Below are 27801 nucleotides of genomic sequence, written 5' to 3'. Positions count from 1 at the left end.
GCTGCTTTCAGGCTGAGTATCTGTTAATATGTTTTGTGATTCGTTCGCTTATTCTTAGGGGTCGACTCTTTTGAGTTATTTGTGAGTGAGTTGCCCATCTCTAGTGTCCATTTCGCTTCGCGTGTTCATTATGCCCAGGCGATTGTAAAATATATTGGTCTGAAGGGGGCGAAAGTCAAATAAGCGTGGGAAATACTGCTCTAGAGGTTGAAGTTAAGAATGTCGGCAGCCACTGTTCTAGTAAATTCTTTATAGATCCTTGAAAAATATCCTGCAATGTTTTCCATAGGAATTGAACCAGGAATTCCTACTAAATTAAGAATTACAAGAATTCCTCCTACATTTTTTTTTGCTGTATTGTGTATAAAATTGCTTATGTTATTTTGCACCAAAAATAAACACATTCTATAAAAATGTAATAAATTTCTTCCTGGCTGTTTAAAAACTCGCTGAAAAGAGCACCTTTTAACGACTCAGTTCCCCGTGATTACCCAGGTTGGAAAACAAGACATTAATATATCTATTCCTTTTTGTCCTGATAAGTTTACTATAGGAAGCCTTACTTTGAACTTTTCACTAATAGTTCTATGACCAAAATAATTGCACACAAATGTTCCGTAGTTATTGAGTTGCTAGCTGTGTAACATATGTTTGCAGGCATAATATAATAACACTGTCCATTTTTTATTAGTATCATTTCAAACATTACATTCATTTCTTATATCTAGGTGTTCTATGTTATTAGACAACACTATCATCCTTATTTGGTAAAACAAATTCAAGATTTTATTAACATTTTGTTAACAATATTACTACTTAATTACAGATCTAGTCCGAGTACCAATTATAAGTATAATTTGCTTATTTTGTCGCGCCATTCTAATTAATAAAATTTACAGCTTTAAGGTAATTATAACCGGCAAAAAGGTGAATTTTGCTACGAAGATCTCCAAAAGGTAACTCCGATCGAAACAGTGGCAATAGAAGATTGTAACGATTTTTGCCTGAAATTATTAATTATTTTATTTGACATTTGTTCCAATGTTTCAACATTGGATACTCTATGTAACTCATTGGTACTATATCAGGGAAGAAGCTTCAAAATTTTATTTTGAATTCTCTGCAGAGCTTTCTTTCTGGTATTACAACAGTTAGTCCATATTGGTACAGCATACAACATGGCTGGCCTGAAAATTTGTTTGAATATTAAAAACTTGTTCTTAAGACAAAGTTCTATTTCTATTAATAAGGGGATAGAGACATTTTACATATTTGTTATTGTTGGCTTGAATGCTCGCAATGTGATTTTTGAAAGTTAAATTCTTATCTAGCATGAGCCTTACATCTGACTAATTTTTTGGAATTCATCCCAGACAACCAGAAATCGCATGAAAGTTCACGTTACAACTCGTTTATTCATACTATTTACATCAAACCCGCAAAACACCGTGGATAAACTCGTCAGTTTGATGAGTTTCCTCGCATTAAACACTTCTTTTCTGAGTTCATTTATACATTTTGTTACGTCTCGTACACTCGTACAAAGTAAGTCGCATCAATCCGTAGCAGCTGTCAAATCAACATTTGTTATCATAAGTTAAGTCGCATAAGATCACAGGTTGATTCGGTAGAATATTTATACATTCGTATTGTATGTTATTATTCATCACATAATATATGCACGCATATCGCCTCCACCTTTGTACGTAGAAGGCCTTTTCGCGACATCTTATAAGTGAAATTTTGCACATATAAAGCCTCCAGGTGATTTCGTTATACGTACATTTTGGTTGTCTGGGATCTCATCGTAACAACATGTCTACTTGAAGGTTTCAAATATAAAGCTTTTGGTTTATGTGGAATATTATCAGTTGAGTTTTGGAACCATTAGGAGAAATCTTACATTTTTGCAAGTATGAAGAAAAAATATCCAAACTTTCCAATGTCTAGAAGAGCAAGATCAGTAGAATAGCCTTCAGATTTGTTGGAACGAATCAGTTTTGTTACACGTAAAAGTTGATGAGTGGTCGATCGTCCATGGCGGAATCCAAACTGTTCATTGGCAAAAATTGAATTTTCGTTGATGTGAACCAACATTCTGTTCAAAATGACCTTTTCAAAAAGTTTACTCATGGAGGAAAGCAAACTGATTGGACGATAACTAGAATCTTCTGCAGGATTTTTGTCTGGTTTTAAAATTGGTTCAACCTTAGCATTTGGCATGAAAATATGCCAACTGAAAACATTTGTTAAATATAAAACTAAAAATGATAAGCTACTTTCTGGAAGTTTCTTGATGAGGATGTAGAAAATTCCATCATCGCCAGGTGCTTTCATATTTTTCAATTAGAACTAACATTTCTTCCAAATCAGTCTCCCAGGAATTTTCGAAATCGTTCTCTTGATTAAGAATATTTTGAAAGTCCTGAGTAACTTTTCGTTATGGAAATTTCCTTCACTTCCCTAGGCATAAATTATCACCGTACCTGCCACGCGACATACGAATGCAAAAATGGCAACTTTGGCAATAATAACTGTGAAAGTGCTCATTGAATACTAAGCTAAGAAGCAGGCTCTGTTCCAGGGAGGACGTTAATGCCAAGAAAAAGAAGATATATCCAACGTGAACTGACCGTGCAATGCCATTTACATGAAGGGAGCATCATTTCAGCGCTCGAACATAGTGTGCCATCTAATGTACATTGTATGTATGTTTTGTATGTTTTTTTTTTTGTTATACCGCAATAATAGGGAAGTGAGTGCTTCGTGAAGCTCAAGCAGGACAGTTCGGTTTTGCGTCGTCCGATAGATTTTGCTCACGGTTTCGCGCGTGTTTTCGTCGCCGGAGAACTATTTTTTTCCCTGTTTTGGAGCGTCTTGCTGAGTAGTGCTTCGTGAAGCCCAAGCAGGACGGTTCGATTTTGCGTCGGCAGATAGGTTTTGCTCACGGTTTCGCGCGTGTTTCGTCGACAATTTTTTTTTGTTTTTTTTTCCTGTTTTGGAGCTTCTTGCTGGGTAGGTTTTTGGGAAGGCCCAAGTAAGACGGTTTGTTTTTGGGACGCCAAGAAGTTTTGCTGTCAGTGTCAGTTTTGTGTTCAGTCGAGAATGGATTACCAACTGGTGAGTTCGTTTCATGCTTATCATAACACATTTTTTCTTGAAAGCGTAACTTTTGTGTAATATTAAAACAAACTTTGTATGGTTCGTCACTAGGGTTTTGTTCTACTTCGTCGTAAGCGCTATTATTCGTCGTATCAAACTTTAAATGCTCCACTACGGCGGATATTCAAACTCACCTGCAACATAGATTCACTATCCAAGTGTAATTTTGTGAAAGTTGTTATGGTTCGTACAATTGTACACCAAAAATGCAATAATACTACTGTATTTCGGTAAATAACTTCAGTTCAATTATCCACTTTGCACTTTTTCATCGAAATCGCATGGACGAACACGATTTGAGAGAAATGCTTAGCGATCGGCTGAGCCACATCATTTTCCAACACAAGTTCCTTCCCGCCCCCGTGGGTGACTTACTTCGCCGGACACACTTATTTTCACTATGGAAAACCTTCGTACTTCTTCACCGAAGGGTTTCATTCCAATCACACGCCGTAAAACTTCAATATATCACCAAATTTTACGAAATTTCCTCAACCGCCACGTATAATTGAGAATGTAAACAAAGTTCAATCCGTCGTACTGAGAAAAAAAAAACTTGTGCGCGACGCTCGACGTAAAAATACGGTTCCTTTGATTGTGTTGTTTTCACTGTACTGTGAGCAAATGCCATAATTGTACGGTCAAAAAGAATTGTGTTCTTATGTTTGGGCTGAATTTTGATTACGAACAATTAATTTTAGAGGAAATTAGTATATTCCATCATGCTGAAGGAATGGAGGGTGATGTCCGTAGATCTATATATTCTAGTAAAACATTTTATCATAGCGTTGATATGTTGTGTTTTAACCACTCAATACATCACAGTGAGCCGTAAGCTGTAAGACGAATCTGGAAACTGATTGCGACGGAGTTGAAAACGATACGACCAGCCTCCTGACACCGCCCATACAACCCCATTGAAAAATATCGAACAAACATCCCTGGTTCCCACTGGGAAGTGGTTCCCACTGACAGCTCAATGTTTGTAAACAAATAACCGTTTGAGGAATAACAATCGATGATACCGTAATCTTTTTCTCCGGAAAATTTCTTTTCCCGCATAACAACAGTTATTCGAACAAACAAACGATTACAAACTATTGGATTGCAGTACAACAAGTCAATTTGGGTTGATGTGATTAGCTAAAAACACATTTTAGTATTGGAGGAAAAATTCCCTAATATGATTAGGCCAATGTACGTTGTTGCTCTTGAGTTTGATGCTGACCACGAAAACATCAACCCGGTGCTAGGCAGCCATGTTTTCGTGGTAAGCATCAAACTCAAGAGCAACAACGTACATTGGCCTAATCATATTAGGGAATTTTTCCTCTAATACTAAAATGTGCTTTTAGCTAATCACATCAACCCAAATTGACTTGTTGTACTGCACTCCAATAGTTTGTAATCGTTTGTTTGTTCGAATAACTGTTGTTATGCGGGAAAAGAAATTTTCCGGAGAAAAAGATTTCGCCATCATCGATTGTTATTCCTCAAACGGTTATTTCTCGCATACTCTGAGATAACGCCCTTTTTTTTTGTTTTTTACAAGAGGGAAATCTGCAAACAGATCCCCTGAGAAGATAACTCAGGGAATGCGGGGATGACGCACCAACGACGACCCGCTAAAACCAGCCTATGCACTGTGCATGAGCAATTCATTTAGAATTGCTCAAGTGGTGAACAGTGCATCGACATGACCCTTGGACTCAGACCCTCATCTCCCCGGAACCACCTTACGGTATTTCTTCGGGAAGGGACCAGTGCATATAGCACAACACGTGTAGCAGAAGTAGCCTAGGCAAACTGCTTCTCCTAGCCGACTTAAACAATGTTACAAGGGACCAGCCTCGGCAGGGCTAATCCTCTGCAGCCAACTCTTGGTCGGCGCGCCATAGATGCTGCAATTCTAACATAATGTGAGTGACAGCCGTAGTTACTGCATTCCAGCACTCGGCATCCGCACACATTCTCTCTATAATATTGTCGGGGGACGTGTCCCCTCCGCATGTAGTGAGCATGCGACCTCTCACAACAATGAAACGGGGGAAATCGAACACGACATGCTCCGCTGTTTCCTCTACACCAGCACAATTGGGGCACGCAGGAGATTCTGAGTGCCCGAACCTATGCAGGTACTGTCTATAGCAACCATGTCCTGACAGAAACTGCGTCAGGTGGAAGTTCACTTCCCCATGGCTTCTACCATACCAATCTGACACATTTGGTATTAGTCGATGGGTCCATCTACCCTTAGTGGAGTTATCCCATTCCTGCTGCCAGCTTCTGAGCGTTTCCTCTTTACACGTGTCGCGGACTCCTCTGGTACCCCTTTGGTTGAAGCATTGAACATCTTCCTTGATGATGAGCCCGATGGGCGTCATCCCGGCTATGATGCACACGGCCTCTTTAGATACCGTCCGGTAGAGTGTCCATTTCCCGACCATTTTGGTCGTCCCGGGATTCGGGATAAAAATCTAAGCTTGTCCCGGGAAATCTCGGGAAATCCCGGGATCCCGGGATTTGCCAAATTCTCAATAAAACTAGTATTTTGGTTGAAATGGATGTACAAATTCAACAAAACAATGTTTCTTCAATAACATAAAAAAATGATATGGTTATTGTAATAAATCAATTTCATAAATGACTTTCTTATTCTGATGAAATAACTTAACAGAAATCAAAACTTAGCTTGACTAGTTGCTAGTTTTTTTTTTAAATTTTCTATAATACTTATTAATGGAAGTAGGGTGCAGAGCTACTTGGGCACTTCCATGATTCACTTTGGCATAAGGGTTTTTTATCGGCCAAGTTGGCTGAAACTATTTTAAGGCTTCTTCAAGATTTATAATATAATTGGAAGCTTATAAGTTGCACCAGGGATTTTCTTATCGCATTTCAGTCTCAACGGCCATTAGAACTACAAGAGTTCTTCTACCCCTACGTTTCGATTGTATTTTCAATCTTATTCTTGTAGTTCTGATTGCCGTTGAGACTGAAAGCCCTTAAGAAAATCCTTGTTGTCTGAAACTTGGCGCTTAAGTTCAACGCACATTGTGACCGAATATGAGCTTTGTAGCTCTCAAAAAACCTTACTGCCGAAGTGATCAAATGAATCAAAAATGCCAATAATGGGATCCGGCTCCCTATGTTGAAACATTAAGTCATAACATTAAAGCAATTTGCTTCAGACTTTTGAAAAGTCAACAAAACTTTAGAACAAAAGATGCGATTAAAGACCATTAAAGATATTGTAGAATATCATGATAAAAGTTAAATACTGAAAATAATGGACTGAAGTTTAAGTGTACTTCCGAATTTGCTTCTTCCGCATAGGGTTGTGTTGAAGAGTAAAACATTAAAACTTTGCAACTAGACAAATAAAAACATATGTCTCTTACTCGGTAAATTAGTCTTTTCATTAAAATTATTACTCGTTGATTATATTTTTCGTAATATTCAAATAAGGCTTTATAATGAGGAAAAATGCCAATGTTTTCTATTGAAATTTAGTGGATTTCATCAAATTCTACGTACATTTCAGGAATCCCTGGATTCCCGGGATATCAGAACAAATATCCCGGGAATCGGGAAATCCCGAAATTGGTCAAATCCCGGGATTTTTTGTCCCGGGATGTCCCGGGATGGACACTCTACCGTCCGGTATGCACTTGCTACTCTTAAGCACATTATCCTGTACGTGCTTTCCAACCGCTTTAGGTTTCTGTTCGTTCTAAGCGCTTTTGACCAGATTGGTCCTCCATACCTTAGTATGGATAGCGCCACGCTTGCCAGCAGCTTGCATTTGCTGGCAATTACAGCAGAGCTGTTAGACATCATCCTCGAAAGCGCCGCTATAGCCGTAGATGCCCTTTTACAGGCATATTCAACGTGGCTAACGAAGCTCAGCTTGTCATCGATCATTACCCCAAGATGCCTAAGGGATCGCTTGGACTCTATGGTGCAATCACCTACCGAGATAAGCGCCCGTTGCTCGGACTTGCGGTTGTTGACCACCACCACCTCAGTCTTGTGACGGGCCAGTCCTAGTTTCCTAGACTTCATCCATTCCTCAACCAGGGAAATAGAGTGCGCTGCTGTCAACTCTACTTCCTCCATCGATTCACCATAGACCACTAGGGTGATATCGTCGGCGAAGCCAACAATCTTAACACCCGTCGGAAGGGGCAGCCTCAGTACGTCATCGTACATCGCATTCCATAACAGCGGGCCCAGGATTGAACCTTGAGGTACTCCCGCGGTAATTCGAACGCTTTTCTGCCCCTCTTCTGTGTCATACAGTAGAATCCTACCATCAAAATAGCTTTCTAGAAGCTTACACAACTGCACTGGTACCTTGAGGCGGTGAAGCGCGTGTGCTATTGCTTCCCAGCTTGCGCTGTTGAACGCATTCTTCACATCCAGAGTGACAACCGCGCAGTAACGGATGCCGCTCCTTTTATGCTCGATTGCCACCTCAGCTGTTTGAACGACCGACTGGATGGCGTCCAGAGTAGATTTACCTTTTCTGAATCCAAACTGGTTGTTGGACAGGCCGTCCGCACTCCCCGTATACGGTACTAGTCTGTTGAGAATCAACCTCTCCAATAACTTGCCCGTCGTATCTAGTAGACAGATAGGTCTATACGCCGACGGGTCACCTGGTGGTTTCTCCGCCTTTGGTAGTAGCACCAATTTCTGTCGCTTCCATACATCCGGGAAGATTCCTTGATCAATGCAGCGTTGCATCGTAGTTCTGAACATGTCCGGATCCGTGTTCACTGCCGCTTTTAAGGCAACATTCGGGATACCATCGGGTCCCGGTGCCTTGTTTGACGCGAATGATTTCACGACTTCTGCCAGCTCTTCGTTCGTCACTCTCGCCACTTCTTCTCCTTCATCTGCCCCATACGGCGCTGGGGGCCATGGGCTTATGGGATGGTGCGGGAAGAGTACATCGATTATCGATCGCAGCAACTCGGGCGATTTCTCTTGGGGCGCTATGGCTCCTTTGGTCTTAGCCATTACCACTCTGTAGGCGTCACCCCATGGACTAGAATTGGCACTCTCGCATAGACTTTCAAAGCATGCCCGTTTTCGACTCTTGATTTCCTTTTTGAGAGCCAACTTTGCCTCTCTGAATGCTGCACCGCGTTCCTCTCTTTGTGCTTCTGTGCGTGCGCGTTGCATTCTTCGTCTAGCCCGAAGGCAGATTGCTCGAAGATTTGCAATTGATTCGCACCACCAATACACTGGCGGCCTGTTCTCTCTAGGAGGGGCTTTTCTCGGCATGGAAGCATCACACGCTCGTGATATCATAGCAACTAGCTCTTCACCGTTTAGGTCCAGAGTGTTTCGTTCGCGCCTCAGGGCTTCAGTGAATACTTCGCCGTCGAAGCGCGCTGTTTTCCATCCTCGGGCTTGGGTCGAGTTACATCGCGCTGCCTTCTGCCCGCCTGGTATTATACTATAGCGAATCGATTGATGATCGCTATGAGTATAACCGTCATCAACGCGCCAGTTCATGGTACCTAAAAGGTTAGGACTACAAAACGTCACATCGATGATCGATTCTGCACCATTTCTGCGGAAGGTACTCACTGTACCCACATTTGCCAGCTCTACATTTAATGCGGCCAGGGATTCCAACAATAGCTGGCCTCTTTGATTGGTGCAGCGGCTACCCCACTCCACTGCCCATGCATTAAAGTCGCCAGCTATCACTACTGGCTGCCGATTAGCTAGTTCGGCCATCATCCTGTCAACCATGTGGGAAAATTCCTCAATCGACCACCTTGGGGGCGCGTAACAACTACAATAGAACACGCGGATTGGGTATCGTCCTGTCGTCCCTATAGCTGCTAGCTGTTGAGACCTATCCGCCACCCAGTTCCCGTTGTTGGCTGGTATGCGGTATGGGTCCGATAATAACACCACGTCAGTCTTGGTTTCCGAGACTGACTGCCAAAGCAGCTGCTGGGCTGCATCACAGTGGTTTAAATTTAACTGTGTTACTTCCGTTTTGGCTGCTTTGATACTCCGCTTGTGCCCGGACATTTGGGTCCGCCCGTTAAGTGTCCGTTGTCTGCTCTGTCGACACATATTAGGCACTTAGCGATTTGCTTACAATCGCTTGCCCTATGGCCTTCAGCGCCGCATTTTCTGCACATCTTACTTCTGTCGGGACCATTGCAATTCCACGACTTATGGCCCTTCCCGAAACACTTGAAGCAAACTTCAGGAGGCTGTTGTATGCTCAGCCGGCAAACCGACCAGCCTACCTTGAGTATGCCCAAGTTCTTCGCTTTGTTGACCTCTGCGACCGGCAGCCTGATCGCCGCCACCTGGGTGCCCTGCGGGCCCTTTCTAAGGTGGATGGCCTTACTGGCTACGTCGATGTCACACTGCTCTTTGAGGGCAGCCGAGACCTCCGCTGCATCGGTGACCTCATCCAGATTTTTACACTGGAGAGTCGCTTCAGCAGTAAGGGATCTTACATCAACCTCGTCACCAAGTACTTCTTGTGCCAGTTGCTTATAGACTGCACCCTTTTCCTTGGCGTCCTTCTTTAAGACTAGGATCATTTCACCAATCCTAGTTCGCCTTATGCTTCGCACGTCTGCGCCCAATGGCGATAGCTTCTCTGTGCTTCGCATCGCCTTCAGAACCTCGGCGTATTTTGCTTCCTCCGTTTTGATAACGAGGGCTTCGCCTAAATTCCTACGTTTCGCTGTTTTCGGTTTAGCGCTCTCCTTGGGCTCCGTTTTCGGTTTCCTCTGTTTTTTCTTATTTCCAACTCATATCCACGGGTTGCTGTTGCCTTGCGCCCGTGGTTCCTGTGGATGCACTGCCTGGTTCCGTTTAACCCGTGGCTCCTTTTTCTTGGCTTTCTTGGCCTTAGGATTGGTGTTGGCCTCTCCTTTGTTGCCATGTCCTCTTGATCGCGGGGCTTGGCTCGTGCCAGCTTTTCCGCTTTGGAGGACGGCCGCGTAGGTCACTTTTCCCTTAGCAACCATACGTCTTTTCGCCACGTATTCATCCCCGGAAGCTTCCCTCTTCCGCATCGCGTATCGAATAATATCATCAGATATATTCGCGTTGCCTGTGAAGGAAAACACTTCGGTCTGACACGACCTAGTGTCTTTTTGGCTTTCTACCTTGCCCAGTTGTTCCTTGGCTTTCTCGTAGTCCTGCTTTGCAGCTAGGACTGATTGTCGCAATTTCAGTAGACTTGTTTTCAAGTCTTTGCTGATATTTGTTTTGCTCTTAACATACTCGATGATGACATCAAGTTGCTCAGCAGCTACCTGCATTTTAGGGAGGTACTCCCTATTGCGATCCATGGCCTCGATTAGTCCCGGGCCATCGGTCACCACACATGTTGCACTGGAGCGGCCAGTGCCTGCCGTCGTCACAGTATCTAGGCTTTTGCCCACACTGTTTTCAATAAAGTTGGTCGTCTCCTTCCTTGGCGGGAACCTTAGCCGGTTACTGATAGGTCCAGAAGCCTCTCCTTCACATTCCGCTAGTTGTTTGTTTTGGTTGATCATCTCTTATGGGTCCCCCTAAGAGCCGCTATCCATCTCCGCTGGAATAGTCGCCTTCATAATCCCATGGTTATCTATGCAAGCAGGGAGGCCATGCTAGGGTTGACATAGTCCTTTATGGGGTACTATGTTCAGAGCCGGATCGGCGCAGGTCAGGTAATGGCATCTGAGCCTACTCCCGCCCAGTTGGAACAACCAGGCGACGGATTTGGAACGTACTCTAAGGCCTGCCACGGTTTTACGGGACGGGGGCAGCCTGCGCCATTAACCCACTCGCCGTTTCGGGCCAGTGTCACCCGACCCTACTAAGGGAGTAGAATGTCGCCGCTGTCAGCCTCAAAGCATATTATCCAGTACATATACCGTTACTTGTCCTTTGTCGTGCGCTGCCAGTATACATAATTGGGGCCGTACTGGCGTTGGTCCCAATGTGCTCGAAGCACTCCTACTCGTAATTCCATGCCTTGTCCGTTTGTATCGCGACCAGTATGCCATAATCAGGATCTCACTGGTATCAATCCTGATGTGCCGGTTGGCACGCCCTAAAAGCCGTTGGTAACCATGTGCGTAGCTGGATGTTTCTGAGCAAATGAAAGAATAAGCATCCAAACCAACATCACTAGCAGGTAGATATTGATCATTTCTTCCCCATAACGTTGTTAAATAACATGAAAATCCATGCAAATGCTCAGAAACAACGAGCTACACACCTGGTTACCAATGGCTTTTAGGGCGAGATCAGAACCCAAGTAACCAATAAGCCGTAAAAATCGGCACCAAATCAGTTCTATAGTCGATTTAAAGGCATGGCCAACAGGGCTTATTGGAACTATATCGTGATTAAGGGCCGCTCAAAAGCCACTTTTGGCGAATTATTCGGCTGATAAACGGCCTACTCGTTCCGAGTCTCTGAAGTGAAAGATGTCCAAAAATTATAGCACGTGGGTGGAGGAAAAAAGAAAAAAAAAGAGATAAAGTACTTTTCCTTCTATTTCTGTCTCATCCAAGTTGTATTTTTTTTTTTGTTGAATGACTCCGGCCCGAACTAATGTTCTCCCATCTCCTACTATCTGATGATTCCGGCCACATTCCCATCTGCTCCATCGTTGCTCTTCTGATTTACCCTGCTCAGAATCGTACATAAAGCAAAACATTATAGATGCTGGGTGACGGCATACATTGCATGTAGTTGAACCTGCATAATCTATTCTACATTTTGGCGAAAACCAAAACAAAAATCGTCAAAACAAATTTGATATCATAATTTCTACATATACATTCCTTGGAAAACCCCCTGAGAGCATTCAAAATCAACGTATTCCGTATTTCCCGGTATCGCAACCCTTATCGCAATCCGGGCGGTTTCCGGGTCGGTTGGAATGCGAGAGTTTCACACTTTTTCGTTCGTTGCGGTGGATTCAGATAATCACCAACCTCCCGTTAATCCGGAGACCATCTGGAATGCGAGAATTGCGATCAGGATCACGGCACCACGTATTTTCTTTTAATCATTCGTAATAACAATTTTGTTGCTATTTAATACTGCTTCGAATTTTGTCATTCTTGACAAATTGCATCATCGTTCGTGATTTGTTTTGAACGAAGCCAAATTTGATTCGTGTGGCATAAACGTCATGTACACCAGCCTCTTAACAGCATTGACAGCCTTTGTATGCTGCTTGCAGGCACAAGGCTTACAAGCACTGTGGAATAGCGTTATATACCCATATACGGCTTGTTTCAGTGCCCGAAGGTCACAGTGCCTAAAAGCACTTGAAAATTTTATATAAAGCCTGTTGGCACTGAAAATCTGTTAAGCGGCCCATATACCGCTTATAACAGTGCTTAATGGTTACCTGGGAAGTTATGCGAGATTTGTTTACAAACATTGAGCTGTCAGTGGGAACCACTTCCCAGTGGGAACCAGAGATGTTTGTTCGATACTTTTCAATGGGGTTGTATGGGCGGTGTCAGGAGGCTGTGAATTTGCTAATCGAAATCGAAACTCAACATGACAAGTGTCGGCATTATTCCTGTTTCATATAATTTAAAATATATACATGTAATTTTCAGTTTTCGTCATTCATAAAAACATCTTTTGAATTGTTCGACATCATAGATGTTGACGTATTTTTTAAAGCTTCTACCAAAAACTTCTCGAGACAAAAATACAAAACTAGCTTTAAATATAAGTCGTATATTTCCCCCTTGTCCATGGATCGCATCATCGACCAGAGGTGACTCCCAGATCTTTTCCTCCCTCACTAATAAACACCCTTCCCGTGGCGATTGTGGAGATGCAGAGGTATTCTCGGTCTCTAGAAGCAACAATCATTACACCCTAACATTCCTTCTCCATTCCAACTGACTGTAAGGACTTGGCCGGCGCCGTTATTGATCAATAATACTAGATCTGCTAAAATTGCACTTCGAGAGTAAGCGGAAACTCCCATCCCTTATTCATTTGGATCGTAGTGCAATTCTTACCAGTTCCGATCAGTCATGGAGTAGCAACCATTGACATGTACACTGCCCATAAAAGCATATCAGTCCCATATCTGCTGGATTTCCTATTCACATGGGACAATTATGCGTTTATGGGCAGTACAGTCAGTCTATGCTATGCTATGCTATGCTATACCGCAACAATAGGGAAGCATTACCGCAATGATAAGACGGGGTACCGCCGTACCGCAGTAATAAGACAAAGGAAGAGATTCAGATTTATGTTAAAATAATGTAATATTTCAAAATTAATGTATGTTTTCAAAATAAACTTTTTCGATTCACTATATTCCAGATGAAGGATAGTTTCAACACGTCACATTGCAAAGTACAATGTGACAATTTTTAGGTTTTGGACACTGAAATACTATTTTAGTTTCAACACCGTGCATAGGTCTTCCACAATAGAACGAATACCCAATTTGATTTTTTTTAAATTTTCCTCGTAATAAATATTAGTTTGCTTTTAACCCATTTACCTTTCACGCAAGATTCGCATTACTGTGTCAAGTCTACACGATATTCCCTATACGCTACCCCAACCCTTTCTATCCTTTCCTATGGTGTTCATGTGGTCCGCATAGACTAAACGACCATTACCTTTCCCTGAACCAGCCTTAGGACTGACTTGTGCTCTTATTGCCGCACCAGCCGCTGCAAAATGAGAACGGAAATGAAAATAATTACACTACATCAGCATCAACACCTGCAAACATGTACTTGATGACTGTAGAATCAATGGTCAGACCCATCCTCGCTGACTATATAATAGAAAAATATCGCATACTTAAAACTATCATAAAATGTATGTTATTTTTTTTTAATTTTTCCTCTCGTTTCCAGCTTGGACCCACAGTGACATCCGGCCAGTTGTGAGCACCGAGTGCGGAGAAGGTCGCCAATTTTCTCGAAACGCGCACTCCGCGCGCCTGCCGCCCAAATTCTGCTGCTCCTCTTGATCCTCCGTCGGTTGACACACCAGCCACCCAAAAACACACCATCGGAGAAAATCTAGAAAGAGCGAGAGCGTGAGAGCATCCCATCGCGTGAAGGAAAATCCTCCGTGCGTTGTTGTGTAAGAGGAAAACCGAGGAAAAACTCCCGTCATCATCTCTCATCGTCTGAATCAGCAGCTAGCCAAAGACGACGACAACACAGAATCGACTTTGCGTAGTTATCCTCCGTATTGTGGTTTGTTGTTTCGCAATTCGAAGTTTGCTGAAGAAAAACGAGTCGTAGAAAGTGTGACACAATTTCCTTCGTTCGCGAAAAGTGCGTCCCGTTTTTTGGAAAATCGCGTTGAAGAATCTCTGGGTCTGGGTTTTCATCACAGTGGAAGCGTGGCTATTTTCGTTCCGAAAAAAGACGTCCTACGGACGAAAGGCCTGCAACGAAGAAACCCAAAGTCATCCTCTAAGCTCCCGAGAGTAATAGTAGTGTGATATAGTGTGTGGTGGGTTCGGTTTTAGTTGGTGGTATTGTTCATCCCCAATAAGAGGTATCCCATTCACGGAAAGGGGGTGTTTTTCCTTTGGGGTTTTGCTTGTATGCGGTGATGTGATATCCTTTCCACCCCCGAAATAAAAGAAACTAGGCTACGTGCCACACATTTCCAGCACGCTGCTCGCGACGGCTGGAGGCACATTCTCGAATCGTCAAAAAACCCGAAAAATCAATGAATCTGAACCACAACCAGACGACGACGCAGCAATATTAGATATTTGAAAGCATCCGAATCTCGCTGTGAATTAGGGGCTGTGTATGCAATCTCTCACGGCTACTCTCCCCCGGAAGAATCTCGTTCTCGATTCTCGACCCTTCCAGGAAGTGGTGTAATCCAAATCAAACGACCAAACATTAGCAAAATTGCTTGTTTTTCCTGGCCCTCGCATTAGAGGAAAAGCGGCGTGTGCCATTAGGCAGTCGCGTTTGTGGCGTGATTATGAAATCCTAAGCCGAAAAGTGTCCCCAAAAGTGTGAGCGGAAAAAGTGGGAAATCAGTTGCAGTTTTCCTCGGCCGAAAACTACACACAGTGTTCGGGTTGTAGAAAATAGGCAAGTGGAAAAGTGGTGCGTCGTTATATAAGAGTGTGTATTTCTCAGTACTTCTGTTTTTTTTTGGATCGACCGAGTTTGTGTTGTGGCGACGAACGTCGATCTTTGTCGGTTACGATTGGTGTGAATTTCACGCAAAGCCAGAAACAGTTGCGAAAGCAGAGTTTCATAGTCGAGAAAATCGAGTGATTTGCAGGGGAGGCAGTAGGATCGGGGAGGGAAACAGCAAAGAAGTGGTGTGCTGCAGCAAGGTGGAAATAGAAACATAAGCAGCAAGCCGTAGCAGAAAAAAGCGAGGGATTAAGTCAATTTTCGTCGAGTGACCCGGAGAGCCAGAAAAAGCCGCCAAACTGGAGCGACTTCCCGAATATCTGCGTGACACCGTGGACTGGTTTATGGGGTAAGTGTGTCTGTCCTTGCTTTAAAAATCGAAAATTAACGTCTCGAGGCAACTCTGAATCACTATTTTGTCCATATCTATGCGTAATCATATGATCCAACTCGTAGTCACCAACACCAAAATAAACAGGTTCGTCCTTTCTCGTGGTTATAAATAACACCGCAAAGGATGTTTCTCGCGCTCGCAGTTTGACGTCGATGGCTTTGGTGGTATGTGTAATGTCCTGCTGCGCTATTTATTGCTACAGTTCGAGGCTCTCGCGGGTGCTCTTCGAAGCAGGTTTCGTTGATGGCCTTTTAAAACATCGTGTGATTGTTTTCCCCCAAGGCAAATTTATGAGGATTGTCTGATGTCGCTTTCTGCGGTATAGAGATTTTCGGATGGTTGTTACAGTACATCTCTTTAGAATGTGGTTTTGACAATGCAGCAACAAAAACGACATAAAGGGTGCGAAACGACGATGTTGCTTTTCTGATTATTCCATACGGAAATCTATAGGAGCAGCTATTTTGATTGTTTCATACGAAAAAGTAATGCTCTAATGAGGAGTGTTGCTCTTTTCATGTTTCATTCATTCTTCTGATATTATTTTTCATATCTTCATAACTTTCTTCAAAAATTTCTAAAACATTTTTTTTTTACAATGCTGAAATTCCTGGAGCAATGTCTGAGAAATTCCTTGAAGACTACATTGAGAGATTTCTGAAGGAATCCCTTGAGGAATCGCTGGACTGATTCCTTGGCGTATCTTTAGAGAGATATCTGGTTGAAAATTGTAAAGAAATCTTGAACGAACATTTTGTGATTAATCCGTTGATGGTTGAATTCATGGAGAAATCCTTGGAATGATTCACGCTATGTCTAAACCAGCAGATTATGGAATTCGAATGTACCGCGGATTTTTTTCCGCTAGAGTTAAGTAATTGGCTTATATATTCATAAGAAAAAGGCTTTGAAATATTCCATCGGTGAAATTTTGTTTTTTTTTTCACTTTTTAGCTATTTTTTCATACACAGCCTATGTAAATCACGTTTTCCTACACATTTCAGCCCATACAAAATGATTGGGAAAAATTTCACCGATGAAATATTTTGAAACCTTCCGATTAGGAAAATGTAGACCAAATACTGATATCTAGCGGGAAAAAATGCGAGATACATTCGATTTCCATAATCTGCTGGTTTAGACATAGCGAGGGATTCTTGGAAAACTCATGAAGATATTACCAGAGAACTATCTGAGAGTACTTTGGTAGGAGCAGGGGCCTCAGAAGAATTCGTGGTTGAATTTTGGATGAAATTTTGAACAAAAGTCTTGCACAAGAATTCTTTGTAAAGTATTCAATTCTGGAAGAAGTCTATGGATAAATTCGTAAAGGACAAAGAATTTACATATTTTCTAAAAAAAAAATCGATAAAAAAAAGTTGTACATTTTTAAAGGTATCCTTTGAAAATTTCCTGTTTGGATTTCCAAAGGTAATATCCTGAACAAAAACCTTGAGAAATTCTTAGGGAAATGGGCAATGTTTCATGCGGCAGGTATCACTGGTATCACTGGTATCATTGAAATCGAGACACAATTCTCACCTGGGTAATTTTTTATCAGAATTCTGAGCAGGGTACGTATAAAATCAGCTGGACATGTTTTGAATTACGATTTCTCGCAGAAACCGCAGAATCGGGTACATGATTTTCACATAATCAGAGGTAAACTTTTCAAATAATAAAAAGGTATGATAAGAAGGGCGTTCCAACCGATAATAAGTTTGAATAGCATTCTAAAAGGAGTACAGTGCCCGTTCGATTTCGGCAACATGTCAAACAATTTCATTGGCTAAATCTAACCCTGCCAAAATCGAACGGTTGTTTTTATTTGAATTGTTATCACCGTAATAATGATCACGAATTGAATTTACCTACACTACCCGTCATTAATACAAACTCGCTTGAAAAAGTATTGCAAAACACTGCTCAATATTGAATCATCCTGAAAAGTGTAGCATCACCTCAAAACAGGAACATTCATGATGCTATATCTCGAGATGCTGATAGATCATCAGTGGTGCGGTCTTCAGCAAAGTTGTTCAGCAGGTCAAGGACATTCTAAAATACTTCGTGTTTGGTTTGCAGTTTTGCCGCTAGGTGGCGCAAGTGAGCATGTCAAATTGAGCAATTTATGCATGTTCTATTTGTGATTCACATGAGATAGAAGGTTTAGGGACAAAATGTCGAAAGACAAAACGTCGAATGCCAAAACGTCGAATCCCAAAACGTCGAAAGGGAAAAAACGTCGAAAAGACAAAACGTCGAATGCCAAAACGTCGAAAGGGAAAAAACGTCAAAAAGACAAAACGTCGAAAGCAGTTATTTTTGGATAACTTGCGTTGCTAAGGAAAAAAATGGTTGCGATACGAACGCCGTTGGAACAGAAAAATATTGTATCTTCATCGAAGCATGCATGGGGTAAATTTTTAGAAAAATGACAATCTAAAATGCATTTCTGACGAGAAAAGAAGCAGTGAGGCTTGGCGAGAAGCAAATTTAAATTGAAACTTGATATAGGTATAATAATTTTATCAAATGAAGGTAATGAGTGCAGATGTGACTTGTATGCTCACTTTTAATTTGTTCTATGAATTCAAAAATAAGTCTAATTGGACAACTGCAGATTATAAAACAAACAGATAATGATTGGAATTGTCCATTCAAACAAATTGCATATTATATGCAAATTTGGTGATGAAACAAGGAAATGCAACTGGTTGAGTGTGATAGTGAAGATATATTGAAAGAAGTATGGTAACTTTCATATAACTAAATCTTAAATACAGAAATGATAAGAGGACAACTTCATCAAACTCACAACTAATTTTTTGACACTTTGTGAATTCTTTATTCTTTTAAATTTGCTCATTTTTTTATCGAACTAGTACAATTGAATTGAATACAATTGATATGCTCTTCGTCAATATCTGTTGACGTTGTTGTTGTTCATCAGGATATTTTGCTAGTTTTTCAATATGTATCATTGAATCGACTTCTATACATCGATTGTTTTGTAGATAATAGATGTATATTTTAATCTTTCAAAAACCAAATAATGGGGGAAATACAGTGAATCAATTGTCACCTAACACGCAGCAACAAAGACATTGTCATCTCCTCTCTGTCATCTGTCTCATTGTTGAAAGTTTTATTTCAAAATTAGCATTTTCATGAGATACTCCAATACAATTTCGGCATGTTTTGGCTATTTTAAACAGGATTTTTTCATTATCCCTTCCAAATCTAGTTAAAAAATACGGTATTATGGTGATAAAATTGGAAAAGAATGTATTTTTCGCTATATTAACTGTTCAGAAAATTAATCGATTAAATAGAAATCGATTTTGTTTCACACTCTTTTTTTTAAATAGATATACGTTTTGTCAAACATTCGCGTACTTTTTTGTTTTAGACGTTTTGTCTCCTCAACGTTTAATTCTTTCGGCGTTTTGGCATTCGACATTTTGGCATTCGACATTTTGTCTTTCGACGTTTTTTCCTTTCGATGTTTTGTCCTTTCGACGTTTTGGCATTCAAAGTTTTCGCATTCGACATTTTGTCACCCAACCGAGATAGAAAGTTCGAGGCTTCGGCAAAGTTGTTTAGTAGGTCAAGGACATAGGGTCAAGTCCTCTATGCCCGGACACTTTTTGTTTTTTGGTACTATTTCAAAATCTACATTAGTTTTACCGTTAATTTTTGTACAGTATAAAAAAAATCACATTATTTTAAGTAAAAACTCACATGAGAACAAAAATAAACCTTTACAATTCATTTTTATGGTGGATTACATTATGTACCAAAAATGGTGTGCACTGAAATGTGTCCACTCTGGCCGGACACTATGTCCTCTATGCTCGGACACTATAATTTTCACCATCAAAGTTTTCACCAAACCCACAGAAAGGCCAAAGGGTGCTTCGTAGCGTATGAAGCATCAAGCGAGATCATAGGCCAATTCCATAAACTCCTTCTTGATCAGCGCCATAGATCGATTCGCCATATGTCATAGTCTATGTTGCTCGTATTCAGATAAAAATGTCTTCGGGAATTCAACGCGTTTATAGTTCTTCACAATTTATTTGTCAGCTTGAAGGTTGAAGTGTGCTCTTAGGTACAGTCAACTCTCCCTTACTAGATCTCCGAGTCTCAATATTTAGTTAGAGAACCATAGTGAAATTTAGTGTTCATGGCTACCTCGATGGTCCCTTAAATCGCATATTTGCACTGGTTTAGTATTCTGTAACATGATATCTCCCTAACTTGATGGTTCGTTCACTATCTAGTTATGGAGAGATGACTGTATATAATATCTTGTGGCTGCTTTTCGTGCGCTCGTTTACCTTAAAAGCATCATGTTTACAGCACTTTATAAGGCCTCCTAGGACCGAAAGTTTTGTTGTTTATGGTTTATTTTTGTTGCTGTTTGTTTTTTGTACCCTACATTCATGAAAAAAGCGAATTATAAATTAGATCCCAGTTATTAGGTTAACATTTTCACTGTCCGGCCATAGAGGACTTGCAATGGTTTACAAAAAAGGTTGCTTTTCTTTGAAATTCGTCATTTTCTAATGAATTTTGCATTGTGATTGATGCAAAACTTAGTGAAGTCAACGTACGGAGACAATTCAGTTTAAATTATGAGAAACATTTGTGGCTACACTTGTATGAAATTTTATCGTTTCACATTTTTTTGGTAGATTGTATCAGAGTGAAACTTTTAACAGCTATTGTTTGTTTACGTTTGGACATGAAAACATCACAGTTTGTATACACTGCAAAAATGTGTTTTGGTACAATCCTGGAATACTAAAATCTTAATATCATTATTCGTTTTCGGAAAATTCAAACTGTCCGGGCATAGCAGCTGTCCGGCCAAAGAGGACTTCCCCCTACAGGGAAAAGACAGTTTGTTTCGCAATTTTGCCACTAGGTGGCGATAGTAAGCATATAAAAATGAGCATCTATCTCGTCATCCAGACAAGATAGTAAGTTTGAGTCTTCGACAAAGTTGTTTAGAAGGTCAAGAAATACAAACAGTTTTGTTCGAAATTTTGCCGATAGGTGGCGCTAGTGAACATGTAAAATTGAGCATTCTCAACTCATTTTTTGTGATTCAAATGAGATAGAAAGATCGAGTCTTCGGCAAAGTTGTCCAGAAAATAAATGACATCCGAAAGGCAGACCGATTGATTCCTAATTTTGCCACTTGGTGGCACTAGTAAGCATACTTGATAAAATACAGGCGACTCTCCACATCTCGTCATCGAATGGACCATCGAGATAGGGAGAGATCGAGACTAAGAATATTTTTAATCAATACTAAATTAAAAACCACTCCGTTACCAGGAAAATTGAAAATAAACCGACGTCAGGGACCAAGCAAATTATTGACATACGGAGAGACGTCGAGATGTAGAACATCGCGATGTGGAGGGCCGACTGTATATGAAACAAATTCTATCTTGTGAACTAGATGAGAAGAAAAGTTTGAGTCTTCGGCAAAATTGTTCGGAAAGTCAAGGGCATCCGGAAAACAGTTTGAACTATAATTTTGCCATCATGTGGCGCTGTTGATCATGTTTAAATGAGTACTTTATACTAGTTCTATCCCATGATTTTCCTACGGTCCAAATTAGCCATGAAACCCAACTTACTCTGGTTCTTCAACTCGATATCGAGATATGGAACATCCAGTTATGGAGAGTTGACTGTACCTAAACCTTATGATTTTGAAAAGATGGAATGTCCAGAATGCTGTTCAGAAAGCCTTTGGCATTTGGAAGTTGAAGTGTTGATTCATGTTAAATTCAAATGATTCAGCTGAATATGAATTTCTCACAGCACTGTCGTTGAGGCCTTCCTGTAAATTCCATCAAAACACTTGAAGATAATCGACCTTTGACCAATAATTAGGTAAATTGTATGAATTCCTGATATTATGTTGTGATTCAGCGAATATTTGAGGGTTCATATTTAACAGTTTTGTTTCAATTCCTACAAATTTGGTGTAAAAAATATTCGGGATCCAAGAAAAATTACGACAAAAATGACCCCATAGATTTGAATTACAAATGGTGGTCTAACTGAGAAAATGTTCATAAAAATAATTGTTCGAGACAGTGGCGATTCCCTAACCTCAAATCTACCTGTTCCACGAATAGAAATTCTTGACTTTACGCAACCAATTTGCAGCTATCAAGTGAAGATTTGCTAGAAAGGAAGATCCCAATCATTTACTCTTTGTTTCATGATCTCAATTTGTCGAAAAAGGCATTTTTAGATGCGTAGAACAGGTAAACAGTGAGGTTACGAGTCGCCTCTGGTTCGAGAACTGTTTTGAGCATAAAGCATTAAGTAAAGCGGGGCAAAAGTAGTTAGTGAAATAATCAATATTTCCCGCTGAAATAAATACCACACAGTGAACCTTCTACATATTGGCTTCTACATATTTACTTTTATGATAGACATACTTTTAACTAGCCATAAACTGATGTTTGCAGAGAAACACACACTAATTTTTCACCAAATATATCCAAAAGAAGATTAATTGGTTGATAATATGCCCAAAATTAGCAGTTATTCGCAAAACTAAGGAAAACGTAAAATTTTGGTGACTTTCTTCGCACGTTCAAGCAAATTTCGTTAAATAAAATGTGGATTTTAGGGAATTTGCAAACTTTATCAGATAGTTCGAACTGTTACCCCGCCGAAGGGAACATTTTTTCTGATTTTTATCAGAAAAGATCAATCTCAAATAACGTAATTATTTTAGAGAAAGAGAAAATGTCCAATTATTCCATATATTTTCTAGTTTTTTTTTTTTTTAAATTTGGAATACGAATTCGAAATTGAACAAAGGCAGAGGTGGCATTAACCCTTAAAAGGCGTGGACGACCTTGTTTAACGTTTTTGATCATATCTCTTGACTCAATAGACCAATTCTCAACATTTTAACGGTATTGTGAAGGAGATTATTTGCACCTTCATATGCACCCACAAAGATTTGTATACCGTTTGGCAATGGGCAATGGGATCGTATATGAATATAGAGTGTATGATGGCTATCGATCGCATGTGGACACTTTTTGAAGCACAATACTCACTTGACCATTTGAAATGTTCAGATATCGGAACTTTCATAACGCGATTATTTTTTAAATTCCGAATTTCAATACCGGAGCTACTGAACAAAACCTAAAATGGTATCTATACGTCCAGAATGATTCAAATTTACCTACAACAGTTTTAATTTGCTGAAACAGTGGTTTTCTTAAGTTTCGAATAATAATAATTTAAATTAGACGTACAATGGTCACAAGTAATCAATATGACCAGATTTGCTTCCAATGGTCATCTTGTGTCGAGTAAATCTGATTTCTATGGAAAACAAAATAAGATTTGGGTCGGTTCTACAAAATCGCATAATGAAAATTCTGGCCTCCGTTATCTGAACATGTCAAATGGTCAAGTAATTATTGTGGTTCAAAAAGTGTCCACATGCGATCGCTAGACTTAATACATACTATATTCCAAATTCTTTTGGGTGCATACGAAGGTGCAACTAATCCCCTTCACAATACCGCTAACATTTTGAGAATTACTCTATTGAGTCAAAATATATGATCAAAACCGTGAGACAAAGTCGTCCACGCCTTTTAAGGGTTAATTTGCAGATGGCAAATGTCAACCAATATGCCCTCGCCATAAATTTGAATTGCAAGGAATTTTCCCTAAAGAACAAATAAACTTTTTGCAAGTTGTTCTATATAGAAACTGTTATGCCTTCATTTTTCAATATGGGACTGCGCTAGTTTGAAATTTGTTCGCAATGTTTTCGAACAAACTGCTCAATTTTATGAGCTTACATAAAATATACATAAAAATATGTGCAGCCCGCCAAACGATTTTTTTAGGAAATCCATATGGGACAGTTATGCTTTTATGGGCAGTATAACAGTAGAGTAAAGTGGGGCAAAAGTTCGAGTGGGGCAAGAGTTTCTTTTTAAGATTTCTAGCTCAAATCAAAACAAAACTTAGAAATGTCATGGTGGTTCGAATGCTTTTTAAGTAAGAGACTTTCACTCCAAATATTATAAAAATCGATTGAGATTTGGAAAAGTTATGGCTATTTGTTGTTTTTAGACGTAAATATTGTAATATTTGGTCAAACTTTCGATGCATGGAACCAAATGAAGATACAATATTTTTCAATATTTTATGTAAGGGCATTTCTAGGCCTTTCATAGGGATGCTTTGACGTGGATTAGTTTTTCCATAAATAGTTGGAATCAATTTTTGGCCCATAGCGGGGCAAAAGTTCGAATCTGCGGGGCAAAAGTTCGACCCATGTATAAACACACGGAAAATTTTTCAAATTTCCTGAAATCTACATATTATCTTCAAATTTAGCGAAATTTGCCTGATCGTGCGAAAAATGTCACAAAAATTTTACATTTCCCTTAGTTTTGCGAAAAACTGCTATTTTTTGGGTGTATTACAATTAAACCTGTTTTGAACATTTTTTTATGAAAATTTAGTGTGTATTTTTCGGCAAACATAAGTTTACGGCTGGTAGAAAGTATGCCTGGCATAAAAGTATTGATATTTTGTGTTTTAGCCAACGAACTTTTGCCCCAAACTAGATTCGAACTTTTGCCCCACTTGTGGGGCAAAAGTTCGAATAAGACAATCAATTTTGAAACTGTTATAACTAAAAATGGGTAAATATTTTGACACAAGTTTGTTCAGGAAAGTTATAGCCAATATGATGAAGGTTCGCTGTATGTTATTTGTTTTGTTTCATCTGCAATTATTTTCCTGGAAACTTTGATTATACCACTAAGGTCGAACTTTTGCCCCACCTTACTCTACATGATAAAACCCATCCAAGCAAGCTCCAAACCCGAGGGGAACTATTGCTATATGATGTTTTGGGATTGATAAACAACACCTGTAAAATAAGACACCTATCTCCAATGGTAAATAAGCAAGTGAAATAAGTTTCATCATCGCTCTCTCTTTGGGGCTCTCGTACTCTACTGTTGTTCATCAAGTTTGTTACAACTTGCAAAACATTGCTGATCAAGGACCGAAACAGATGGGATAGTTTTCTTCGCTTGCTATAATCGTACTTCAAAATCGAATGCGACGATGTTATTAGCAATTAAGGCGAAACATCTCGGAATTCCAACATGGCCATCACAATGGCCGATTTGTGACCCTACTCGCGTTTTCATAGGCACTAAACTGGAGAAGTAGAAGGCAAACATTCCTAATGTTCTTATTTTACGCTTTCAAGTAGTGCACAAAGCCAAAATACAAAGTGCACTGTATTTGGATGATTCTTTCGCGAGATTAGTGCCTTTGAAGTTTTAATGCAATCTTAGAAGTTAGATTCCAAACTGTTTCACCTTAAATACAACACAAATTTTTATCATTTAAGTAATTATTTCTGTGTATCTTTAAAGGAATCGTTTTGTAGAGCATGCTTTCAGCTTCATGGGTCGATACATGACGTACTTCATGTAATTATATTTTTATCCATCGAAGCAAAACATAAATCAAGTTTACGCTGGTAGACTTAGTCACACCATAGTGACACCACACCATACAATTAATCGCATCAGATGTGTCTTATTCATGCATTCTTCATGCTTCTAACAAATCCAACAAAACAATCAGGATCGGAAAACACCTTCACAATGATGTAACACCGTCACATGTGGCACCTCTTGGGCCCGCTTGAAATCTGGAGAGCGCTCCAACAGCTCCCGCACAAAAGCAAAAAGGATTGGCATTCCTGGAATGCACCTTCGTCAGGATTGTACACAATGGCTCAACAGACGATGTTGTCACCCGGAGAAACGTGACCTTTGGCGCTGTGCTGGGGGAGTGAAGCCATTGGCCATTGTGATAGTCGCTCGAAAAACGATGAATGTCGTTTCACTGAAGAAATCCTGATTGGAATGTTTCTAAGAAAGGGATTATTGATCACACATCTGGTATTGAAGAGTTCAATAACTTCTTTTGTAGCACAACTGTCGAAATGGGTATAAAATTAATGTCTCGTCGCCATTTGGCACCGTAATTAATTAGTTCCGTTCGGAAGTTTATGGAGCAACATTAATTTCCATAGAACTTCTCATCCTTGCTTGGGCCCAAACCATATGATACCCTCCAACATGTGTTTTGGATCATATTTTACGACTTCCCGTCGCTCAGACAAGTGTGCTTGTCTGTTATTTTTTTTTCATTTGCGCTATGACGTCTCAAGCTTTTCAATGAAGCTTTAAAGCAGTGTAGGTCTTTATGTACCTCGCGGATTGCCAGTGGTTGTCAAAACCCAAATATGCGACTCACGGAACGTTTTTGGACAAAAGAAAATTTATAGTTACCTTTTAAAAAATTCATTGATTTTATTTATTGGTTTATTTCATCATTTTAAGAATATGAAAATTTAGGGGGAAGTCTTATATGGCTGGACAGCCTCTATTCCCGGACAGTTTGAATTTTCCAAAAACGAATTTTGATATTAAGATTTTAGTATTCTATTATTATACTAAAACGCATTTTTGAAGTGTATACAAGCTATGACGTTTTCATGTCCAAACCTAAACTAACAGTAGCTGTGAAAAAGTTTCACAAAGTGAAACGAGAAAGTTTCATACAAGTGTAGCCACAAATGTTCTTATAATTTAAGTTGAATTGTCTCCATACATTGACTTTAGTAAATTTTGCATCAATCTCAATTCAATTTTTATTAGGAAATGTAGAATTTCAAAGGAAAGCAACATTTTTGTGAAACCAGTGCAAGTCCTCTATGGCCGGACAGTGAAAACGATGTCTCAGTAAATTCAACAAGGAATTTCTCATGAAGTTCCTCCAGGAGTTTTTTTTTCAGTATTTCGTCCCCTTCTTCAGTTATTCTAGACATTTCTTGACTAATTTCTTAAATACAATTTCTTTGAATGCTCCAAAACTTCACATCATCAAATACAGCAATGATCCCAGACATTCCTATGATTCTTCTTTTTGCCATTACGTCCTCACCAGGACAGAGCCTGCTTCTCAGCTCATTGATCGTGGTAAGGTTATGTTTATGTAGATTTCAAGCAAACTATTGTTGATTCGTCACTAGATGTGTCGACAAAAACGCTGAATATAATTTTAACATACACATACCTTTTTTTCTCATTACATAAAATAACCCATAAATAGTTTGACATTATGAATGTCGACTTGTCTTCTACTAGGGTAGATGTATTATAAATCGCCACTGTGTTATATTTCGCCACCCTAGTGAAACATTCAGCATTTCTGAGCATATAAATTAGTTTGTGGCTCAGACTATTGAATAAATCGACAAATATTGATGCCCGGCAGTTTGTTTTGAACCGGTTTTGAATAAACCTGAGTAGTACCACCTAATTTTTAAAATCATTAAAAAACATGCAAATATGGATATTGTCGGAAAATCACTAAATCCAACGATTTGCATATTCAGATCATTCACCGCATCTCTAAAAAAGTCCACTCTTGATGATTCCAGAAATTATGTATGGATAAATTACTACTTTTGTATTATTTTTGAGTGGTGATTTATAACACATTAAATATAACGATTTCAATTATCGCCAGTGGCGAAATCCCTTTGTGGCGTTTTCAAATCCCATCTGGTGTTAATCTTCGCCACCCCTAACTAAGCTGTCAAAATTTGTAAACAAAAACTACTGGAGTTGCGTTTCGTGTTGCACCCGCTGGAGAAAATGGTAATACTTCTTGAAATTATTATGTAAAACTCGTTAATTTAACGTTTATTTTATACCCATCAGGCACAGAGACCAAAGGAATACGGAAGTACATATTCCGAGGCCGAGCTAGCTACTGGGGTTTTTTTTTTTATTTCCGTAAAAAGGGAGCCTAAGGGTCTCAGATTTTCATGAAACTTTTTCCACAGGCAGGGCTTATCAATATATGAATAAAAAAAAATTGAGAAAAATTCAGGGTCGCTTATTTTCCCGGAAAACTCAGTTGGAATTTTTTTGTTTTCCTCTGACACTACTTACTTTGAAAAATCATAACTC

At 39.8% G+C, this 27801-nt stretch overlaps 1 protein-coding gene across 1 annotated transcript in view; it reads left to right on the top strand.

Moving 5' to 3' along the window:
• Positions 1-27801, top strand: part of LOC5569782 (MOB kinase activator-like 2) — a 521979-nt gene that overhangs the window by 9005 nt on the left and 485173 nt on the right. Inside the window, exon 2 of the mRNA XM_021855727.1 lies at positions 14058-15669. Coding sequence (XP_021711419.1) covers positions 15665-15669 — 5 coding nt within the window. The 5' untranslated portion in view covers positions 14058-15664. The remainder of the gene's footprint in view (positions 1-14057; positions 15670-27801) is intronic.

Source organism: Aedes aegypti, chromosome 3 (genome assembly GCF_002204515.2).
Source record: "Aedes aegypti strain LVP_AGWG chromosome 3, AaegL5.0 Primary Assembly, whole genome shotgun sequence".
NCBI lineage: Eukaryota > Metazoa > Arthropoda > Insecta > Diptera > Culicidae > Aedes > Aedes aegypti.
This window is presented reverse-complemented; position numbering and strand designations above follow the sequence as displayed.